This window comes from Pan paniscus, chromosome 19 (genome assembly GCF_029289425.2).
Source record: "Pan paniscus chromosome 19, NHGRI_mPanPan1-v2.0_pri, whole genome shotgun sequence".
Classification (NCBI taxonomy): domain Eukaryota; kingdom Metazoa; phylum Chordata; class Mammalia; order Primates; family Hominidae; genus Pan; species Pan paniscus.
This window is the reverse complement of record NC_073268.2, coordinates 60,852,145-60,873,898: the sequence shown is the minus strand read 5'-3', so window position 1 is coordinate 60,873,898 and position 21,754 is coordinate 60,852,145. Positions and strand designations below refer to the sequence as shown.

The 21,754-nt window shown below is 37.9% G+C and overlaps 1 protein-coding gene across 4 annotated transcripts in view; it reads left to right on the top strand.

The window, feature by feature from the left end:
- The window catches only part of ARHGAP44 (Rho GTPase activating protein 44), a 201,825-nt gene that overhangs the window by 85,371 nt on the left and 94,700 nt on the right, over positions 1–21,754 (top strand). For all 4 annotated transcript variants that reach the window (XM_003829383.6, XM_008954752.6, XM_003829384.7 and 1 more), the window contains exons 2-3: positions 20,012–20,051; positions 21,480–21,584. In XM_003829383.6, coding sequence (XP_003829431.3) covers positions 20,012–20,051; positions 21,480–21,584 — 145 coding nt within the window. The remainder of the gene's footprint in view (positions 1–20,011; positions 20,052–21,479; positions 21,585–21,754) is intronic.

Here is a 21,754-nt window from a genome sequence, read left to right as displayed (position 1 = left end):
TATATCGGGCAGGACAGGATTGGAGAGGGACAGAATGGGGGTCAGGAGATGGCGGGGTGGGGGTGGGATGGAAAATGGGGAAGATTTAGAAGACATTGAAGAGATGAGTTTGTTAACTCAGAGTGGGTGAGCTCCAGGTCAGATATTTTGGATTTTACTCCACACACCAGTGGTTCTGAACATGTCTTAGAATCATCTGGAGGGTTGGTTAAAACACAGATTGCTTGACCCCACTCCCAGAATTTCTGATTCTATGGGTCTGAGCTGGGGCCTGAGAATTTTTATTTTTAACAAATCTTCAAAGTGATGCTGATGCTGCTGATCCAGGGACCACCCTTTGGCATATTGTGCTAAAACCATGACTTAATTTAGAGTAGATTCATTTTCTTGTATAAAAAATTGGGGTCTGGGCATGGTGGCTCATGCTTATAAACCTCAGGACTTTGGGAGGCCAAGGCAGGAGGATTGCGTGAGCCCAGGAGTTTGAGACCAGCCTGGACAACATAGCAAGGACTTGTCTCTACTAAAAGTTTTAAAAATTGCCAGGTGTGGTGGTGCGTGCCTGTAGTCCCCGGCTCAGGGGGCTGAGATGGGAAGATGGCTTGAGTCCAGGAGTTCAAGATTCCAGTGAGCTATGATTGTGCCACTGCACTCCAGCCTGGGCAACAGAGCAATACTCTATCTCAAAAATAAATACATAAATAAAAAGGGGGGTGCATTATAACACCCCCAAGCTATTTTAAGAAATGTATTAGGCTGGGCGCAGTGGCTCATGCCTGTAATCCCAGCACTTTGGGAGGCCAAGGCAGGTGGATCACCTGAGGTCAGGAGTTCGAGACCAGCCTGGCCAACATGGTGAAACCCCGTCTCTACTAAAAATACAAAAATTAGCCAGGCGTGGTGGCAGGTGCCTGTAATCCCAGCTGCTGGGGAGGCTGAGGCAGGAGAATCACTTGAACCCGGGAGGCAGAGGTTGCAGTGAGCTGAGATCACGTCATTGCACTCCAGCCTGGAGGACAAGAGCGAGACTTCGTCTCAAAAAAAAAAGTATTGATGATATTTTCTTATATTCTATGTTATTCCATCATGTGGGTCACACTGACCACTTAGAGCTAGAAGCTCTAGCTGCTTTCTCGAGCTAGAAAACACCTTGCCTGAGAGCATATCTTGGATATTCAAGATCAACCAATCCATACCCCCACTCAGCTCTTTTTATCAGGCCCCTCAGCTCTGACCTCTTTCCATGTGTCCTAAGTCATCCCAGGGCCAAGTACTGGACACTGAGGACCTTCCTATAGCCTTGAGCCCACCAAAATGATTAAAAGCATCCAATTCCAAACCTGTTCGGCTTGCTTACCTTGCTTTACTAATTCCCTCCCATGAAAACCACAGGAAAGGCTTTTGCGGGTACTCTTCCCTCAATCCCTCTGCCTCTTGACCAGCCCTGGTGTGTCCCCATGTGGCGCTACCTGCTGATTGTAGGGATCTGTGAGTATAAACTTGACAGTCATGTTCATCTCTGTGTGTCTTACCACAGCCAATAAAACAAATCCTGCGTACACCTTAAAATAGTGATACAATACTTGTAAAGTGCCAGCAGAACACCTGCTAGGCACTAGGCAAAAGGGACTGCTGGGAGGAATATTAGGAGGAATGTCTGAGGGTAGTGTGAAGGATGAATGGGAGGTGGAGATGGGGAGATGGGTTAGAAAGATATTGTGGGCTGGGCGTGGTGGCTCATAATCTGTAATCCCAGCACTTTGGGAGGCTGAGGTGGGCGGATCACGGACAGGAGATCGAGACCATCCTGGCCAACATGGTGAAACCCCGTCTCTACTAAAAATACAAAAATTAGCTGGGCATGGTGGCGTGCACTTGTAATCCCAGCTACGTGGGAGGCTGAGGCAAGAGAATCACTTGAACCCGGGAGGCAGAGGTTTTAGTGACCCGAGACTGTGCCACTGCACTCCAGCCTGGTGACAGAGCGAGACTCCGTCTCAAAAAAAAAAAAAAGAAGAAGAAAAAAAGATATTGTGATAGTCCAGGGCTGAGTCTGATGGGGCCTAGCTCGGGACTGTGCAAGTAGAAAGGGACCAATAGTTGCTGAAAATATTTGTGATATAAAATTAAGAGGATTTGACAGTTTTGTCAGTGTTGCAAGTTGGAAACTTATTTATCTGAAATTGTTTGTAATAAGACCGTCTCTGCATCATGGCTGAAAAAGCAGCAAATGCAGCAGGAAAACAGTTCTGAAAGAAGAAATTTTGCAGTTAAGATTTACCCAGCAAACTGCAACATTTTACATTGCCCCTTTAGTTACTTACTAAAGATGTTTTGAAAACGAACACCATCATTTAATTCATTTACCGTAGACTGGTCCTGTTCATATAGCCATTTCTATTTGGAAAAGGTTGATTTGATTGATCACATGCCCTTGGAAAATAGGGGTGTCTACAAGAGACCCACCCTGGCTTAGACTCTTTAAGGGAAAAAAGGAAAAAGAATCTCAACCATTTTAAGATCATCGATGGTTTATAAAATTTTCAATGCTTAGTTATTTAAAGAAAATTTAATTAAAAGATATTTAGGAAGTATTAAATTTGCTAACATGTTCAAAGAACTTTAAAAAATGACCAAAGATAATCCTGGCTAACACGGTGAAATCCCGTCTCTACTAAAAATACAAAAAATTAGCCGGGCGAGGTGGCGGGCGTCTGTAGTCCCAGCTACTCGGGAGGCTGAGGCAGGAGAATGGCATGAACCCAGGAGGTGGAGCTTGCCATGACCCGAAATCGCGCCACTGCACCCCAGCCTGGGTGACAGAGCGAGACTCCGTCTAAAAAAAAAAAAAAAAAAAAAAAGACTAAAGATATATAAACATTATTGTAATTAATAGGTTAAAAAAATAAAAAGACTGTCTCTGCCTTAAGTGCAGCCTTGCTGCTTTGTTCAGTGACTTGGATGGCATCAGAGAAGTCCTCCTTGCCTGACTCTAGTCCACATAAATGTCTTTTTGGATGAGGCCAGAACTCCCAGGTAGCATGTTAAGGAAGATATTGCAAGAGTCAAGAGGTGCTGTAGTGATTATCAGCTCCACATTTCCTAAAGTGTATTCACCTGGTGTTCATCCACACCTCAGTTATGAATTAGCCGTTACATGAAATATGTTTTCATATTTTTAGAGATTGGGAAATGACAGGTGAACTAAAATTAAGCCATTTTATGTATTGCACACCTTTTCAGAGCCTTTAATATGGTAGTGGGATTCTGTTAATGGAAATTATTGTATTCAGTGTTTCTCTAACTCGTTTGTTCACAGAACCTTTTTTTTTTTCAGAGCGTCTTATGAATCTATTTTTTCATGGAACAAATTTTGGGAAACGCTGCCATGACCTAACAAGCTGATGTATAACACTGGTGGCAATCAAGATTTTTGTGGGTGGTGTTGATTGTTCTCCTGAAACTCATAAGTGGAACAGTGCACAATTTCAAGATCAATTTGCCCAGCCTCTGTTTTGCTTTTAGTCTCTCGTATACAGAAAGTTTAAAAAGATATGACTTGTACCCAGATGTCATCTACACAGCGCCTGTCATCCTGTGGAATGACTCATCCCTTGAAAATGGTGGATAGTGCTTTTTTCCTTGATGATGAATAATGATCCTTGTTTCATTTACAAAGATAAGACCTAAAATACCAGCCTTCCTAAAAATACTGTCACCTGTTAGGCCGCTGCCTTTCCTTGAAGGTTAGCTTCCATAGGTCAGGCCTTCACTAATGCTCTGCTGAAGTGCGTCAGGAATAGTGAAGGAGGGAAGTCTCAGAGGAGTGGAGATTGGGCTAAGTGACCTCTGTTGCTCCTTCCAACTCAACAGTCATGAGTCTTTTCCCCAGTCAGTAAAACCTGTTCTAGAATTTTCTTAAATCCTTTTGATCATTAAATGAGTTTATGACCTTACATTTTTAAGAACAAATTTAAGCAGAATTTGTTTCTAGCATAAATCTTTTTCCTTCAACGAAGAGAGCTTATTCCTCTCTTATCAGCTATGTAGCTGCAACACTTGTATCAGTAATTTTATTTTACTGTTTTTACTTCAATAGGTTTTTGGGGAACAGGTGGTGTTTGGTTACATGAATAAGTTCATTAGTGGTGATTTCTGAGATTTTGGTGCACCCATCAACCGAGCAGTGTACACTGTACCCAATGTGTAGTCTTTTATTTCTCACCTGCCTCTCACCCTTTCCCCCAAGTCCCCAAAGTCCTTCTTATGCCTTTGCATCCTCATAGCTTAGCTCCCACTTATGAGTGAGAACACACGATGTTTGGTTTTCCATTCCTGAGTCACTTCACTTAGAACGATGGTCTACAGTTTCATCCACGTTGCTGGCAATGCCATTATTTCATTCCTTTTCATGGCTGAGTAGTATTCCATGGTGTATATCACATTTTCTTTATCCACTCATTGATCAGTGGGCATTTGGTCTGGTTCCATATTTTGCAATTGCAAATTGTGCTGCTATAAACATGCATGTGTAAGTATCTTTTTCGTTTAATGACTTCTTTTCCTCTGAGTAGATACCCAGGAGTGGGATTGCTTATTGGTGATTTTAATTTGCATGTAGTTGATGTATGAGTACTTGCTGTAGCTAGCTGTTAGGATACCCTACAACTCAGCACTTGTTTTTAAGCAAAAAGTAGTAAAAACTTTAAAGAAGTGTTACAGTTAAAATTATATATACATTTATATTTTATGTATATATAAATATATGTGTGTGTATGTGTATATACATATATGTACACATACACACACAGTTAAAAAATATATATATACACACACACACACACACACGTACAAGGGGTTTGGGGCACTCATCCCCCATGCAATTGAAAATTTTTGTGTAAGTCTTGACCCCCTGAAAACTTTACTAATAGACTGCTGTTTACCTGAAGTCTTACTGATAACATATGTAGTCAATTAACACATTTTTATATGTATTATATACTGTATTCTTATAATAAAACAAGAGAAAATACTAAGAAAATCATAAGGAAGAGAAAATAGAGAGGGGTTGGTCTTGCTGTCTCAGGTGTGGCAGAGGTGGAAGAAAATCCATCTATAAATGAACTCATGTTGTCTGAGGGCATGTGTGTCTGTGTGTTGTGTGCACATATATATACACCCCATAATATACAGAATCTAACGAACATTTTGTTTTTCATCTTGTAGGAATCATTTATGTAATATGCTTAAAGACTTACTACTTTGTTTTTGTTAATTTTCATATTATTTATTTGATGCATAGATTCCATATGCTTGTATATATATTATGAAACAATGTTAAGAAGAAAGCTATGAACCTATACGCAAATTTAGAACCAAAACATTACCAATTCTATGGAAGCCACCTGTATTTCCTTCCCAAACCCAGTCTCTTTCTGTTTTTCAGAGATAACCATCATTAAAAATTTTGTATTTATAATTCTCTTGCTTTCTTTTCATTTTATTACATATACATTTATCCTTTCCCAATAAGGTGTTTAATGGTGTTTGCTTTTGAGCTTTATGAAAATGGTTATCGTAATTTAAGTAGTCTTTTTGTTATTTTTTTCCAATCAACATTGTACCTCTAAGAGTCACTCATGTTGTTTGGGTAAACTTTATTTTATTGCTCTTTATTACCATATAATATGACATTATGTGAATATATTCCAATTTCTTTATTCTCCTCTCGATGGCCATTTTTTGAGTGCTGGCCCACTCACTAGTGGTAGTGAAATCAACTTAATGAGTATAGTGGAAAAGATTAGTGTGCATCACATGTAGAGGGAATATTGTTCTGTTAAAAGGTGTTTCATGTGGGTACTTAGTTTCATTGTCAAATATACAAAATAATGACATTGTTTTCTACAATGCTTTTAACAAGTTATCCTTATAGTAGTGGGTTCCCATTACTCCATATCTCCACCAATTGGAATTGTCAGACTTCTACATTTTTACCAAAATGGTAGATATAAAATGGTAATGCTTTGTGGTTTTAATTTGTATATTCCTCCTTACGAATGAAGTTGACCAAGCTTTTATATATTCAGTAATCGTTACAATTTCCTCCTTTAAAAAGTGCTAATCTTTAGCTCATTTTTTTTAGAGTTGATTTTTTTTTTCTGGCAGTTGTATTTTCTTATATATGTCGTTTTTCTAGTATCTTTCTTTTTATTGTTTTTTCAACCATCATGACAATTAATATAAATATGTCTTTTAATCTTTTCTTTTATGGTTAGTGTTCCTTATTTTTATTTTCTGTGATGTCATTCAATGGTCTAAAATATAAGATATTCTATATTTTTTCCCCTAGGTGTTTTAATGTCTCACCTTTTACATTTAAGTCTTTAATTCATTGGTATTTGACTTTTGTGTACCGTGTAGAGTAGAAACCCTATTTCTTTATTTTTTTCTCATTTGGATAAACAGTTGACCCAGCACTACTAATTAAATGAGTCATGTCTCCTCTTCCTCTCCCCCAATCTTAGATAACACTTTTTTATCTGTCATTTTTTTCCATTTTTGTGGGTTTATTCCTGAACATGCCCTTCTGTTTCAGTGACCGATGCAAACATTGATATAATACTTTCTTAATTACTGTGACTTCAGTAAGTTTCAGTATGTGGTCACTGAAGCTCCCTCAACTTATTCTACTTAAGGATAATCTTATTTTTTCTTAAGCCTTTGCATTTCCATACAAATTTTATTTATTTATTTTGTTGTTGTTGTTGTTTGTTTATTTTGAGACAGGATCTCTCTGTTGCCCATGCTGGAGTACGGTGGTATGATCATAACTCACTGTGGCCTTGAACTCCTGGGCTCAAGAGATCTTTCTGCCTCAGCCTCTTGAGCAGCTGGGACTACAGGCATGCATCTTCGCACCCAGCTATGTTTTCATTTTTGTAAGACAACGTCTCACTATGTTGTCTAGGCTGGTCAAGACCAGTCTTGGCCTCTTGGCCTTCAGTGATCCTCCTGCCTCAGCCTCCCAAAGTGCCAGGATTTCGGTCCTGGGCCACTGTGCCAAGCCTTCCATATAAATTTTAGATTCTGCTTGTGAAATTATTTTTTAAAATTCTTATTGAGATATTTAATTGAAGCTGCATTGCTATGAAGAGAACTGATATGTTTTCAGAACTAATTCTTCCCATTCATATATACACTGTATCTCTCCATTTACCTGGCTTCATTCATGTCTTTTACTAATTTTTAAATTTTTCCCTATGAAGACATTGCTCATCTTTTGTTAAATTTATTTCAAGTTTCTTTGCTGTATGGAATGAATTTTAAAATTAGACTTTTGAGTATGTACTGGTTATATTAATTTTGTTATATTGATCTTGTATCTAGCCATCTTTCTCAAGTTTTATTATTTATAATAATTTCTGTAGATTACTTTGGATTATCTTTGTGAACAAACATATAATCTTCAAATGTCAGTATAGGTTCTTCCCTTTTAGTTTTAAAATCTTCTATTTTAGTTGCTTACTGAGCTGGGTAGACAGTAATAGTGGGAATCCTTGTCTTACTCATGATTCTAAAGAGCATGGTTTTATTTTATTTTATTTTCACCCTCTCCCCAAGGGCATGTTTTTAACATGTTTCCAGTAAGAATAACGTTTTATAGGTGCTTTTAAAAAATAAGTTAGGGATTTTCCCTGTTATATTTTTCATCAACAGACATGGAGTTTTATTAAATACTTTGTCTGCGTTTTTGAGATAGTCTTATTTTGCCCTTTAATTTGTCCATGTGATAAATTATACTTGCAGGTTGCTAAAGTTAAACCATTCTTACATTCTCTAGTAATTAATCAAACTTTCTCATAATGTGCTAATTTTTTTAGGACTTCTGTGTCATTAATACATGAAGATGGTCTATAATTTTCTTTATACTGTCCTTTTCTAATTATGGCATCCAGTTATGCTTGTTTCTCAGAATGAGTTGCACTGTGTTACTTGTTTTTCTATTTTTTTCATAATAGTATATTAGGCATATTAAGAATTTATATTCTTTGTATAAGTTTAGAAAGAAATATTTCTTGAAAATTTACCTGTAAAACATCTTGGTCTTCTGTTTTCTTTTTGGAATGATGTTTAATTACTGGTTTAATTTCTTTGATATTTATAGAATGACTCAGGCTTCCTCTGTATTCTTTAGTGAATTTTGTCTTGCTTTTGTTTTTCTAAATGGCCATTTTGTCTAAGTTTTTTTTTTTAAAAGTTGCTCACAAATGTTATATATCTTTTAAATCTCTGTAGCTTTTGTTTATATTCCACTTTTATTTCCTATTATTATTTACCTGTTTCTTTTTCGTTTTTTCTCTGAGTAAATCTTGTAGAGGCTTGCCATTTTGTTAGTTTTTTCCAAAGAATTAACCTATATGATTTTTACTATATTATTAGTTTCTTCTTTTTATTGTTTTTTCTTCTAATTTATTGAAGTTTATTCTGTTTACTTCTTAAATATTTTCTTAAATATTTTCAGCTTCTTAAATATTTTCAGCTTCTCTTCTATTATAAGAAATTGAGTTTCTGTATTTTTTCTAAATATCATTTTGCTACCGAACAAATTTGATATACAGTATTTTCATTGTCTTTCAACTCTAAATATTTTAAATTCCTAACAGTAATTCTTTTTGACCTGTTATTGATTTAGAAGTGTTTACAAGATCCCAGATTTGTTTACTGTTAAACTTGTTATTTGTTTGAATTTAAATTACACTGGGGTCAGAGAACATCATCTTTGTGACTTCTGACCTTTGATATTTGTTGAGATGTGCTTTACAGACTTATAAGTGGTTAATCTTTGAAAATAAATTATTGTGTGCATAAATCAATCTAATAAATCTTGCTATCTTATCCTTTTCAAATCCTCTATGTCCACTTTTTTTCTGCCTTACTTCTCTAACTGAAAGAGGAATAATGACATCTATTGTGGCAAAATTTCCAAGGCTTCCCTGAGTTTCTGTCAGTTTGATTTTTATATTGTGTGATTCGTATCAGGTACCACCAAATTCAGAATTCTCGTAACTTCTTGATGAGTTAAAGTTTTCTAACATTATATTGCTGTCCTCTTTCTTTCATAATGTTTTTTTTTCTCCCTCAAAGTCTATTAGATTAATTTGAAATAGGCTGGTATGTGTTTTTATTTCTCTTTTGATCTCCCTGATTGTTTGTGTTTTAGATACAGCTTTTTATTATTAGCACAGAGCTAGATTTTTTGTATCTGAGCTGAGCATCTTTTGCTTTTAACTAGAATATTTAGTTTATGTATGTTTTGTGATATATTTGAGTTTGTGTTTACTATTTTACTTTGTGCTATTTTTTCTATATTGCTTTATGCAGCACCATTTTTTAATTTTGTTTTCAATCATTGACTTTTTATTATATTGTCTGCTACTTTGGAAGATATATACTCTATTTCTACTCTTTCAGTGGTACCCTTGTAATGTTTATTACATTTTAGTTTAACAAAATCTGCTAAGAGCTTAGAACACTTAACTTCAACCACTTCACCTTCTTGATTCACATGATATTGTTGTCTTGTATCTCAGTTCCATCTTCAAAGTTTCTTTTTTACTTTTAAAATTTACATGAAGTAAAATTTACTTGTTTGTAGACTCTTATTTGTTTTAACACAGGCATAGATTTATGTAACCTCCACCACAAACGAATTACAGAACAATTCTGTTACCTCAAAAAGTTCCCTCATGCGGCATCTTTGCAGTCAAACCCTCCCCACCCCCATCTACATCACCCACTGCGCTGCTTTCCATCCCTATGACTTAGCTTTTCCAGGGTGCCTTATAAATGGAATCATTCAGTATGTATGAGGCCTTTGGGGACTGGCTTTTTACACTGAGCGTAATGGTTTGACATCTATCCATGTTGTAGCATGTATCAGTGGTCCATTCCTATATCTTGCTAAGCATTTTTTGTTTGTTTGTTTGCTTTTTTTGAGATGGAGTCTCGCTGTGTCGCCCAGGCTGGAGTGCCATGGTGTGATCTCAGCTCACTGCAACCTCCACCTCCTGGGTTCAAGCGATTCTTCTGCCTCAGCCTCCTGAGTAGCTGGGACTACAGGCACCCACAACCACATCCGGCTAATTTTTGTATTTTTAGTAGAGATGGGGTTTCACCATATCGGCCTGGTTGGTCTCGAACTCCTGACCTCATGATCTGCCCTCCTCGGCCTCCCAAAGTGCTGGGATTACAGGCATGAGCCATTGCACCCAGCACCTGCTGAGCATATTCTGTCATATGCACCTATTCTCTAGTTTATCCATTCACCTGTTGAAGGGCATTTGAGTTGCTTCCAGATTTTTAGTATTACAAATAAAGCTCTATGAACATTCACAGAGTAGGGGTGTGTGTGTGTGCGTGTGTGTGTGTGTGTGTGTAACATAAATGTTCTTTTCTCTAGAGTGGCTCTGCTGGGTCATATGGCAAGTGTATGTTCAAGTTTATGACAAACTGCCAAAGTGTTTTCTACATCGGCTGTACCATTTTGCTGTGCCCAACTCCCAGCAATGTGTGAGAGTTCCAGTTATTCCATATTGTCAAGAACTTGATATGTGTGTGTGTGTGTTGTCATTCAAATACTAGTATCTCATTTTGCTCTTAATTTACATTGTCTTAAGGGCTAATAATGTTGAACCATCTTTTCTGTGCTTATTTTCTGCTTATCTGTCTTCATTGGTAAAGTTTTCATTCTGATTTCTAGCCCATTTTAAATAGGATTTTTTTTCTTATTGTTAAGTTTCAGAGTTCTTTGCATGTTCTGTATACAATTCTTATATATGTGAGTTACAAATAATTTCTCTCTTTTTCTGAGTTATCTTTTCATCTTTTAACAGTGTCTTTCACAGAACAAAAGCTTTTAGTTTTTGAAGAAGTCTAATGTATCATTTTTTTTCTTTTATGAATCATGGTTTTGATGTTCTAAGAATCCATTGTCTAAAGCAAGGTCACAGATATTTTCTTCTGTTTCCTGTAAATATTTTATAACTTTTTTATTGAAGTGTGTGATCTATTATAAATTAATTTTTGTGAATTATGTACAAATGGGCCAGGGTTCATAGTTTCGCCTATTTACGTATTCTGTAGCAATTTGTTAGACTATCCTTCCTCCATTGACTTGCCTTTGTGCCTTTTTTAGAGGTCACTGATCATATTCGTCTAGGTCTACTTTTTGTACTTTTATTCTTTTCCACTGATCTGGGTTTCTTTATTTTTGCCAAGACCGTACTCTCTTGATTGATTACTTAATTTTATACTAAATCTTAACATTGGATCATGTGAGTCCTGCTTTTCTTTCTAGAAAATTTTAACTATTTCCTTTGTACTTTCGTATCAATTTTAGAATCAATTTGTCTGTAACTATAATAAATCTTATTAAGATTTTGATTGGGATTGCATTTAATCTGTGATCAGTTTGGGGAGAATTGATATCTTTGCCAGATACAAATACCACAGACATGCTTTTTCTCTCTATTTAGATTTGCTTTTATTTATTTCATAAGCATTTTTTAGCTTTCTGCCTATACATTCTGTACATGTTTTAATGGATTAACACCTAAGTGTTTTTTTAAGAAACTGTCAGTGGTATTTTTTTATTTCAGTATTCATGTGTTCATTATTAGTATGTACAATTTATTTTTGTATGTTTATCTCATATGCAATCTTGCAGAAACCATTAGTTCTACGAATTTTTTTATAGGTTCCTTGGCATTTTCTACATAGACTATTATATCATCTGCAAATGGAGACATTTTTATTTGTCCCTCTTATATCTACATGCTTTTTTTCTTTTCTTGTCATATTATACTAACTTAAACTTCCAGGACCATGATGAATGAGTGGTAGGAGCAAATGCACTTGCCTTGATTCCTGTTTTGGAGGAAAGCATGTAGTCTTTCAAAAGTATAGATTTTTTCATATATGTTATTTATCAAGTTGAGGAAGTTTCCCTCTACTCCTAGTTTTCTGAGAGTTTTTTTTTTTTTTTTTTTTTTTTTTTTTACCATGAATGGGTTTTGAATCTTGTTAAATGCTTTTTCTACATTAATTGCTATGATCGTGTGGTTTTTCTTCCTTACTCTTTTAATACAGTGAGTGGATTACACTGATTGATATTTGAATGTTGAACCAACTTTTTATCCTTGGAATAAATCCCACTTGGTTTGTTATTCATAATGGTGAATTAGTCATACATAATGATGAAAAATTATTTTTATACATTGCTGAATTACATTTGCATTGACTGATAGATTGATTGACTGATTGACAGGGCCTTGCTCTGCTCTCCAGGCTGGAGTACAAAGGAGTGATCATGGCTCACATTGAACCTTGACCTCCTGGGCTCCAGCGATCCTCCCACCTCACCCACCCGAGTGGCTAGGACTACAGGCATGTACTACCATGCCTGGCTAATTTTTTCTCTCTCTTCTTTTGTTTTTGTAAAGTTGGGGTTTTATTATGTTGTCCAGGCTGGTCTCAAACTCCTATCCTCAAGTGATCCTCCATCTTGGCCTCCCGAAGTGTTGGGATTACAGACGTCGGTGACCATGCCCAGCCTATTTACTTTTATTTTGTTAAGGACTTTTACACCCATATTCATGGAGGAATATTGGTCTATAATTATTTTTTTGGTCATGTTTTGATATCAAAGTAGTATTAGATTCATAAAATGAATTGAGAAGCGTTCCTTCTTTCATTTTCTGGAAGAGATTGTTTAGAATAGGTGATATTTCTTTTTAAAACATTTGGTAGAATTATCTAATGAAATCTTCTGGGCCTGAAGATTTTTGCAGGGAAGTTTTTAAAGTACAAATTCAAATTTTTATAGCTATAGAGAATATTCAAATGATCTATTTCATATTATGTGTATTGCAATCATTTTTGTTTTTTTTTAGGAATTTGTCCATTTCATCTAAGTTGTCAAATTTGTGTGTGTAGGTTTTTCAAAGGCATCCTTTTGATTTCTGCAGGGTATGTTAGTGATATTCCCTGCTTCATTCATATTGTTGATAATGTTCTTTTCAATCTTGCTAGAGATTTTTTAAACTTTATTGATCTTTTCAAAGAACTCGCTCTTTGAGTTTCTTTAGTTTTTGTTGTTGTGTTGTTGTTGTTAAAGTCATTATTTTCTTCCCTTATGCTATAATTTCCTTCTTCCTGCTTGCTTTGGACTTTATTTGGTCTTTTTTCTAGGTTGTTGGAGTAGGATCTTTTATTGACTTGGAACTATTCTTTTCTAATGTATAGATTTAATGCTGTAATTTTTTTCCCAGCACAACTTTGGTTGTGCCCAACATTTTTACATGTTATGTTTTTATTTCATTCAGTTTAATTTTTAAACATCTTCCTTGAGACCCTCCATGGATTATTTAAAAGTTGTTTAGTTTCCACATATTTGAAAATTTTCTTCTTATCCTGCTGTTACTGATTTCTCATTTGATTCCATTGTGGTCACGGAACAAACTGCATATGATTTTCATTCTCATTCAAATTAGTTGAGGTTTGTTTTGTAGTTCCAGATGCTGTCTATCTTGGTATATGTTCCGTGGAAACTGGAAAATAACATACATTCTGCTCATGTTGGGTGGAGTGTTCTGTAAGTATCAATTAGATCTTATTGGTTAATGGAGGTGTTGTGTTTTTTATATATTGTTGCTGATTTTTAAAATTTAGTTCTATTAATTATTGACAGAGAAGGTGTTGAAGTTTCCAACTATAGTTGTGTATTTGTCTATTTCTTCTTTTCATTGTATCAGTTTTTTGCTTCATATATTTTACAGCTCTGTTTTTTGGTGGATATACACTTAGGATTGTTGTGTCTTAGTGGCTTGACCCTTTTGTCATTATTTCATGCTCCCCTTTATCTCTGGTAATTTTCTTTGTTCTGAAGTTGTCTTTATGTGACATTAATATAGATACTTCTGCCTTTTTGGATTAGTGCTTCCATTATGTCTTTTCCAATTTTTTATTTTTAAGCTGCCTGTATAATTTATTTGAAATGAGATTCTTGTAGACACCATATTTTTAAATCCATTCTTCTAGTTCTTGTCTTTTAATTGGTGTATTTAGGCTGGTTACATTTACTGTAATTACAGACATGTTAAACATAAATCTGCCATTTTTGTTTATTTTTTGTTTTCTGTTCTTTCTGTTTTTCATTTCTTGTATTCCTTTCTTCTTTCTTGTATTCATTTCTTGTTTTCTTGTATTCCTATGGGTTAATTTATCATTTTTGAGAATTCCATTGATGTATTTCTTGTGTTTGTCTTGTTCCATTTTGTGCTCTAACAGAATGCCACATTCTGAGTAATTTATAAGAAACTGAAATTTTATTTTCTCAGAGTCCTGGAGGCTGGGAAGTCCAACAAGGGGCTAGCATCTGGTGAAGGCCTTCTTGAAACATTATAACATGGCAGAAGGGAACATATGGGTGAGAGAGCAAGAGGGGGGCCAACCTTGTCCTTTTATAAGAAACCCACGTCTGTGACAATGAACCCACTCCCACAATAACAGCATTAATCTGAACACTTCCCATTAGATCCCACTTCTCAACACCACTGCATTGGGGATCCAGTTTCCAACACAGGAACTTCAGGAGACATATTCAGCTTTTCGCATTCTGCCTCTGACCCCCAAAATTCATGTCCTCACATGAAAAATGCATTTGCTCCATCTCAATAGCCCCAGAATCTTAACTGGTTCCAATACCACCTCAAAAGTCCGGAATCTCATCTAGATCAGATATTGATGAGATTCAAGGTACAATTCATCCTGAGGCAAACTTCTTCTAGCTGTGAGATTGTGAAATCGAAACAAGTAATCTACCTTAAAATGCAGTGGAGGGAAAGACATGGGATAGATGTTCCTATCTCAAAAGAGAGAAATAGGCAAGAATAAAGGGATAACTGGTTCCAACTAAGTCCAAAATCCAATAGGGAAAATGTTAAATCTTAAAGCTAGAGAATCATTTTTACTCCATGTGTAACTTTTGAGCATACTGGGGTGGAGATTTTGACCTCAAAGCCTTGGGCAGTCCTGTTTTCATGGTTTTGCTGGGTGTGGCAGTTTTCTCAGGCTGGGGCTATGTGCTGGTAGCTCTACAGTTCTGGGGTTTGGGGGCAGTCCTGTCCCCATGGCTCCACTAGGCATTGCCTTAGTGAGTACTCTCTACAGTGGCTTTGTCCCCACAGTTCTGCTGGGCATCACCCTAATAGACTCTCTCTGTGGTGGTTCCACTCTTGTGACATGTCTCTTGTGACATGTCTGTGCCTGGATCCCTAGGCTGTCTGACACATCCTTTGAAATCTAGGTGGAGGTAGTTTTGTACCCCTGTCTCCAAAAATGTATACCTCCACAGCTTATGAACTCTGTGCACCAGCAGAGTTAGCATTATATGGATGCCACCAAGCTTACCACTTATGGCCTCTGGAGAGCAGCAGCCCAGACTACACTTGGGGTTACTTGAGTAATGGCTGGGGCAGCCAAGGAGCTCTGCACTGGAATGCAGGGAACAGAGTCCTTGGGCAGTGAACCCATGGAAGGCATCTTGGGCTAGTCTGATGAAACCATTCTCCCCTCCTAGAGCTCTGAGCCTGTAATGGGAGAAGCAGCCTCAAAGATCTCTGAAATATCTTGGAGGTCATTCTCTCATTGCCTTGATGAATAGCACCTGGCTTCCTGCTATCCATGCTAAGCCCTTTCTCAAAGGGGACACTTGGCACATTTTTGTGTTTTACATGGCCAGGCTGTGAATTTTCCAGATGGTTACATTCTGCTTCTCTTTTAATCATAAATTCTACCTTTAAATATTTTCTCTCCTCTTGCATCTTACTGTATGCAGTTAAAGGAAGCCATGCAGATTCTTCAATATTTTGCTTAGAAATTTCTTCCACCATGTATCCTAGTTCATCACTCTTAATTTCTGTCTTCATTAAAACCCTTGGGGATGGACATAGTTCAGTCAAGTTCTGTATAACTTTATAAGAAGGATGGACTTGACTTCAGTTTGTAATAAGATATTTTTCATTCTCATGTAAGACCTCATCAGAGTGGTCTTTACTGTCCATATTTCTGCCCACATTGTGATCATTAATATCTAAGTAACCTCTAAGAAGTTTTACCCTTCATACAGCTCTTCTCTTCTGAACCCTCACCAGAATCACCTTTAACTCTTAGTTCACAGCAATGCAGCCTTTTTCTAGCCTGCTCTTCCAGACTCGTCTAGTCTCCACTATCCAGTTCCAAAGCCGCTTCCACAATTGTAGGTATTTGTTATAGCAATACCTCACTCTCTGGTACCAATTTTCTTTGTGCTGCCATAAATGAATACTATGGTCTCTAATTTATAATAAACAAAAATTTATTGGCCGCAGTTCTGAAGGCTGGGAAGTTTGAGATGGAGGAGCTAGCGTCTGGCAAGGTCCTTCTTGCTACATTGTAACATGATGGAAGTCATCACATGGGCAGGAGAGAGCAAGAGGGAGCTCACGTTGTCCTTTTATAAGAAACCCACCCTCATGATAATGGACACACTCCCACAGTGACAGCAGTAATTCATTGAGGGTTGTGTCCCCATGACCCATATACCTCCTCTTAGGCTCCACCTTTCAGCACTGCTGCATTGGAGATCAAGTTTTCAACATGTGAACTTTGAGGAACACATCCAAACCATAGGAGTATAGTTGAGATGGCTCTAAGTGTTACCTACTATATACATAACATATCATAGTCTGCTGCTATCATTATTTTACCGGTTTAAGTGATAGCTTCCTCCATCCTTGGTATTTCAAGTTTCCTTCTTTTATCATTTTTGGGGTTTTTTTTTTTTTTTTTAGATGGAGTCTCACTCTTGTCACCTAGGCTGGAGTGCAGTGGCATGATGTCGGCTCACTGCAACCTCTGCCTCCCCAGGTTCAAGCGATTCTCCTGCTTAGCCTCCTAAGTAGCTGGGATTGCAGGTGCGCACCACCACGCCCGGCTAATTTTTTGTATTTTTAGTAGAGATGGGGTTTCACCATGTTGACCAGGCTGGTCTCGAACTTCTGACCGCAGGTGATCCACCCGCCTCGGCCTCCCAAAGTGCTGGGATTGCAGGCGTGAGCCACTGTGCCCAGCCTTTGGGTTGTTTTTAGATAACTTTCTTTAGCAATAAGAAGCCTGCTGATGACAAATTTTGTTAACTTTTGTATATCTGAAATTGTCTTGATCTCCCCTTCATTTCTGAAGAATATTTTCATTAGCTAAAGGGTTCTAGGTTGACAGTTTCTTTCTTTCAACCCTGGAAAAATGATGTGCCACTTTCTTTTAGTCTCCATTTTTCTTGAGAAATCTGCTGTCATTCTAATTGCTTTTCCCCCATTGTTAAGGTATCATTTCTTTCACCTTGGTTTCAAGATTTGTCTTTAGTTCTTAGAAGTTTGACCATGATGTGTCTTGGTGAGGATTTCTTTATGTTTATCCTCTTTGGGGTTTGTTCAGCTTTTTAAATATGTAGGTTTGTGTCTTGTGCCACACTTGGGACATTTTTAGCCATTATTTCTTTGAGAATTTTTTAGCCTATCTGTTTTTAGCTTTTTTATTGTGGCCAACTTAGTCTAATATAGCTACCATTTTTTCCCTTCTTCTTCTGGGACTCTGATGACATAAAATATTTGATCTTTTGTTATAGCCCCACAGGTCCCTGAGGGTTTTTTTGTTTGTTGATTTGTTTGGTCTATTTTTGCCCTGTTGTTCAGATTGGAAAATTGCTGTTATGCTTCCTCCAGTTCACTGATTCTTTCATCTGCCCGCTCTGTTCTGCTGTTGAACCTATCAACTGAGTTTTTTTTTTTTTCAATTAGATTGTTGTATTTTTCAGATCTAAAATTTTTGTTTCTTCTTTATATCTTCTATTCTCTTTCTGTGACTTCCTATTTCATTTATTTCAAAAGTGTTTATTACTACACATTGAAGCATTTTCATAATGAATACTTTAATTGGAATCTATTTTCTTTTTTTCTTTCAGTTTGAGTTTTTTTTTCTGCTTCTTGGTGTGATGAGTAACTGAAACCTGGATATTATGGCTGTTATATTATGCGACTCTGGATCTCATTTAAACTTTGTCTTGTAGCCAGCTTTCTCTGATGCTGCTCTAGTGGGGGGAGCAGTTTCTAGTGCTTTGTTTCTGATGAGCTGGGGTAGAAGTCCAGATTCCCCACTTGGCTGGCCTTCATTGACCCTTCAAAGATGGAGGTTCTTCTTGTTAATACTTGGTGGGTGTGGGAGTTCTGGTTCTCTACTGGGCCTCCACTGATACCTCAGTGGCTGGTGGGAGTGGGGTTATGAGTGTCTCATTATTGCTCCCTACTTGGCTTTCACTAATACTGCAGAAGGGAGCAGCCTTGTTACTGCTGGGCATTGGCAAGAGTCCTGTCTGTCCACTAGGAATCCTTTGACACCACACCAATGGGAAGGTGAAGAGATGCTTCGTTATCACCACATGGGCGTGGGTGTCCAGGTGACCATGTGATTTCCACTGGTCCTGCAGCAGAGGAGGATGGGCTTTGTCAGTTGCCTAGTAGTGATAGACGCTTCCACTCCCTAGATGGATGTTCTCTTTATGTTTCTCAGTGTTCTCTGATGCTCCCACACTGATGAGGGGTATGGGCTTGGGTGGTTGTTACAGCCTGGTAGGAGTAGAAGTCAGGGCTCCCTACTCAGCTTTTGCTGGCTTGGGTGGAGTAGGACACAGTTCTTTTCTGTGGTGTTGGCTGCAGTGAGCAGTTTTCTAAAAAGTGTCTGTCTTTCTAGGCTGCTCCTTTCTTTGTCCTTTGTCTACAGAGACCAGGCTTTTGTTGGGGTTTGTTTTGTCTGAGCCTCTTGGTGTTTTAGGTGTTGCTGTTGTTCTTAAGCTCCAAGTCTGAGAAATGTGAAGGACAACACTTTTACCATGTTATTCTGAAGGTTCCCAGCCAGTATGCCTTCCTTCTCCTTTTCAGGGTCTTATGTTTCTATACAATCCTAGGTTTTTAGTTGTGTGAGTGAGGAGAATTGCTAAAATACATTCACTCCTTCCTCCTGGAAGCAGAAGTCCTACTGCTTATTTTTTAATATATCATTTGTTCTTTGATATTTTATACATGTATTATAGTCTTTGATCATTGCAATAGTCGAAATTCTTTAGACTTCTCATATGTTGTTTCTTCTTTCTCTGTACTCTTAAATCTTGATTTGTTTTCATGTGAATTTGCTGTGTTTGTGTGTGTGTGTGTGTGTGAGAGAGAGAGTGTGTGTGTGTGTGTGCGTGCGTGCGTGTTGTCAGAGAAAGAGAGAGTGAGAAAGAAAGGGGGAGAGAGAGAGAGAGCGTTAAATCAGAATGCTTTGTTCCTGAGAGAATTGGCACTCTTCTCTGACATGAGGCAGGCAGTGCTAATGGGTTAGCTGGGACCAATTCCTCCAGCATCCAGGTTCTTTCTCTAAATGTAGAAGTTTCAGGTTCAAGCCCTCCACTTTCTTGTGGACATAACACTTGGTTGCCAGACCGTGGTGGAGGCATTTGCATTAGTTGCCAAGATTCAATACTGTCTCTGTGTTTGTTGTTAATTGATCCTTTCTCAGATCTCTGCTACATTACCTTACTTATTTGGGGGAGGCCAAGCGTTATGGGTGGGGAAACCTTAATTCTGATACTTAAAATATATACATATCTGGAAACAAAGGCATACATTTGTTGTCATGAATCCAGGTTCCAATCTGTAGCAGGAGAGTCTTCAGGGTATCTGCTTTGCTGTGTTTGCTGGTGTGTTGGTTTTTTAAGTTTCCTAATAAATTCTAGTTTTCTCTATTCTCTTATTAAATGTTTCTACTACTCATGTCTCTGTTTTTCTGGTATTGCCTTAATTGAAGAGATTAGGGAGTAATTATGAGGCTCTGTTGTTAGTTTTGTTACTGATATGTTTCTCAATGTTCTTTTTAGGGCTGAAAAGACAGAAGTTTTGAGTGAAGACCTTCTTCAGGTAAGGCGGCCATTGACACTGGCTCACAGATACCAGAGATATACGGGAGGCTGAGGCAGGAGAATTGCTTGAGCCCAGGAGGTGGAGGTTGTAGTTAGCCAGGATCGTGCCACTACACTCCAGCCTGGCGATACAGCGAGACTCTGTCTCAAAACAAACAAAAAACAAACAAATAAAAAAACAAACAACCAAAAAAACCAAAAAACTAAGCCATCCCTCGATGTGGTTAAAACTGCTCCAGCTGCTCCTTACAAACTGTTAGGAGAGAAGTTTTTTTGTCTTTTACGACAGTGCTTTGCATGATGAATACTGATTTGGGTTAAGCTCTTTCAGGAGAGGTTTAAAGTCATTTCACCACAGTTAGCCCGAGGGTCCTGGAGTCTGTGATCGCTGCCCCTCCAGTTCTCCAGCATTGAAAGCTGTCTCTCATTGCGGTTTTGATTTGCATTTCTCTGATGGCCAGTGATGATGAGCATTTTTTCATGTGTCTGTTGGCTGCATAAATGTCTTCTTTTGAGAAGTGTCTGTTCATATCTGTCACCCACTTTTTGATGGGGTTGTTTGATTTTTTCTTGTAAATTTGTTTCTTTGTTAGAATGGTAATCATTAAAAAGTCAGGAAACAACAGGTGCTGGAGAGGATGTGGAGAAATAGGAACACTTTTATGCTGTTGGTGGGACTGTAAACTAGTTCAACCATTGTGGAAGACAGTGTGGTGATTCCTCAAGGATCAGAACTAGAAATACCATTTGACTCAGCCTTCCCATTACTGGGTATATACCCAAAGGATTATAAATCATGCTGCTATAAAGACACTTGCACACGTATGTTTATTGTGGCACTATTCACAATAGCAAAGACTTGGAACCAACCCAAATGTCCATCAATGATAGACTGGATTAAGAAAATGTGGCACATGTAAGCCATGGAATACTATGCAGCCATAAGAAAAGGATGAGTTCATGTCCTTTGTAGGGACATGCATGAAGCTGGAAACCATCATTCTGAGCAAACTATTGCAAGGACAGAAAATCAAACACCACATGTTCTCACTCATAGGTGGGAATTGAACAATGAGAACACTTGGACACAGGCTGGGGAACATCACACACCAGGGCCTGTCATGGGATAGGGGGAGGGGGGAGGGGGAGGGATAGCATTAGGAGATATACCTAATGTAAATGACGAGTTAATGGGTGCAGCACACCAAGATGGCACGTGTATACATATGTAACAAACCTACACATTGTGCACACGTACCCTAGAACTTAAAGTATAATTTAAAAAACAAACAAACAAAAAAACAAAGCTGTCTCTCCAGGAGTCCTTGTCTCCATGGAAACATGAGTTGTGATTGTCCACACCCACAATCCCTCCTCCCCTGACCTTGCTGTCTCTCAGTGGCACCACCCGCTCTTCTCTCTGCAGGTGGAGAAGCGTCTGGAGCTGGTGAAACAGGTGTCCCACAGCACGCACAAGAAGCTCACCGCATGTCTGCAGGGCCAGCAAGGGGCAGAGGCTGACAAGCGCTCCGTAAGTGCCCTCCCAGCCCTGGGGAGCTGAAATCTTGCCTACTGAGGACAAGGGTCCTGCTCCTGTGACACTCCTGGATGTAGCTGTTTATGTAGCTGCTTACGTGCCTGAGAATTGACTCAGCAGCTCTAGCTGCCTATTTTCTGTTTTCTGTGGAGTAATGACCCTCC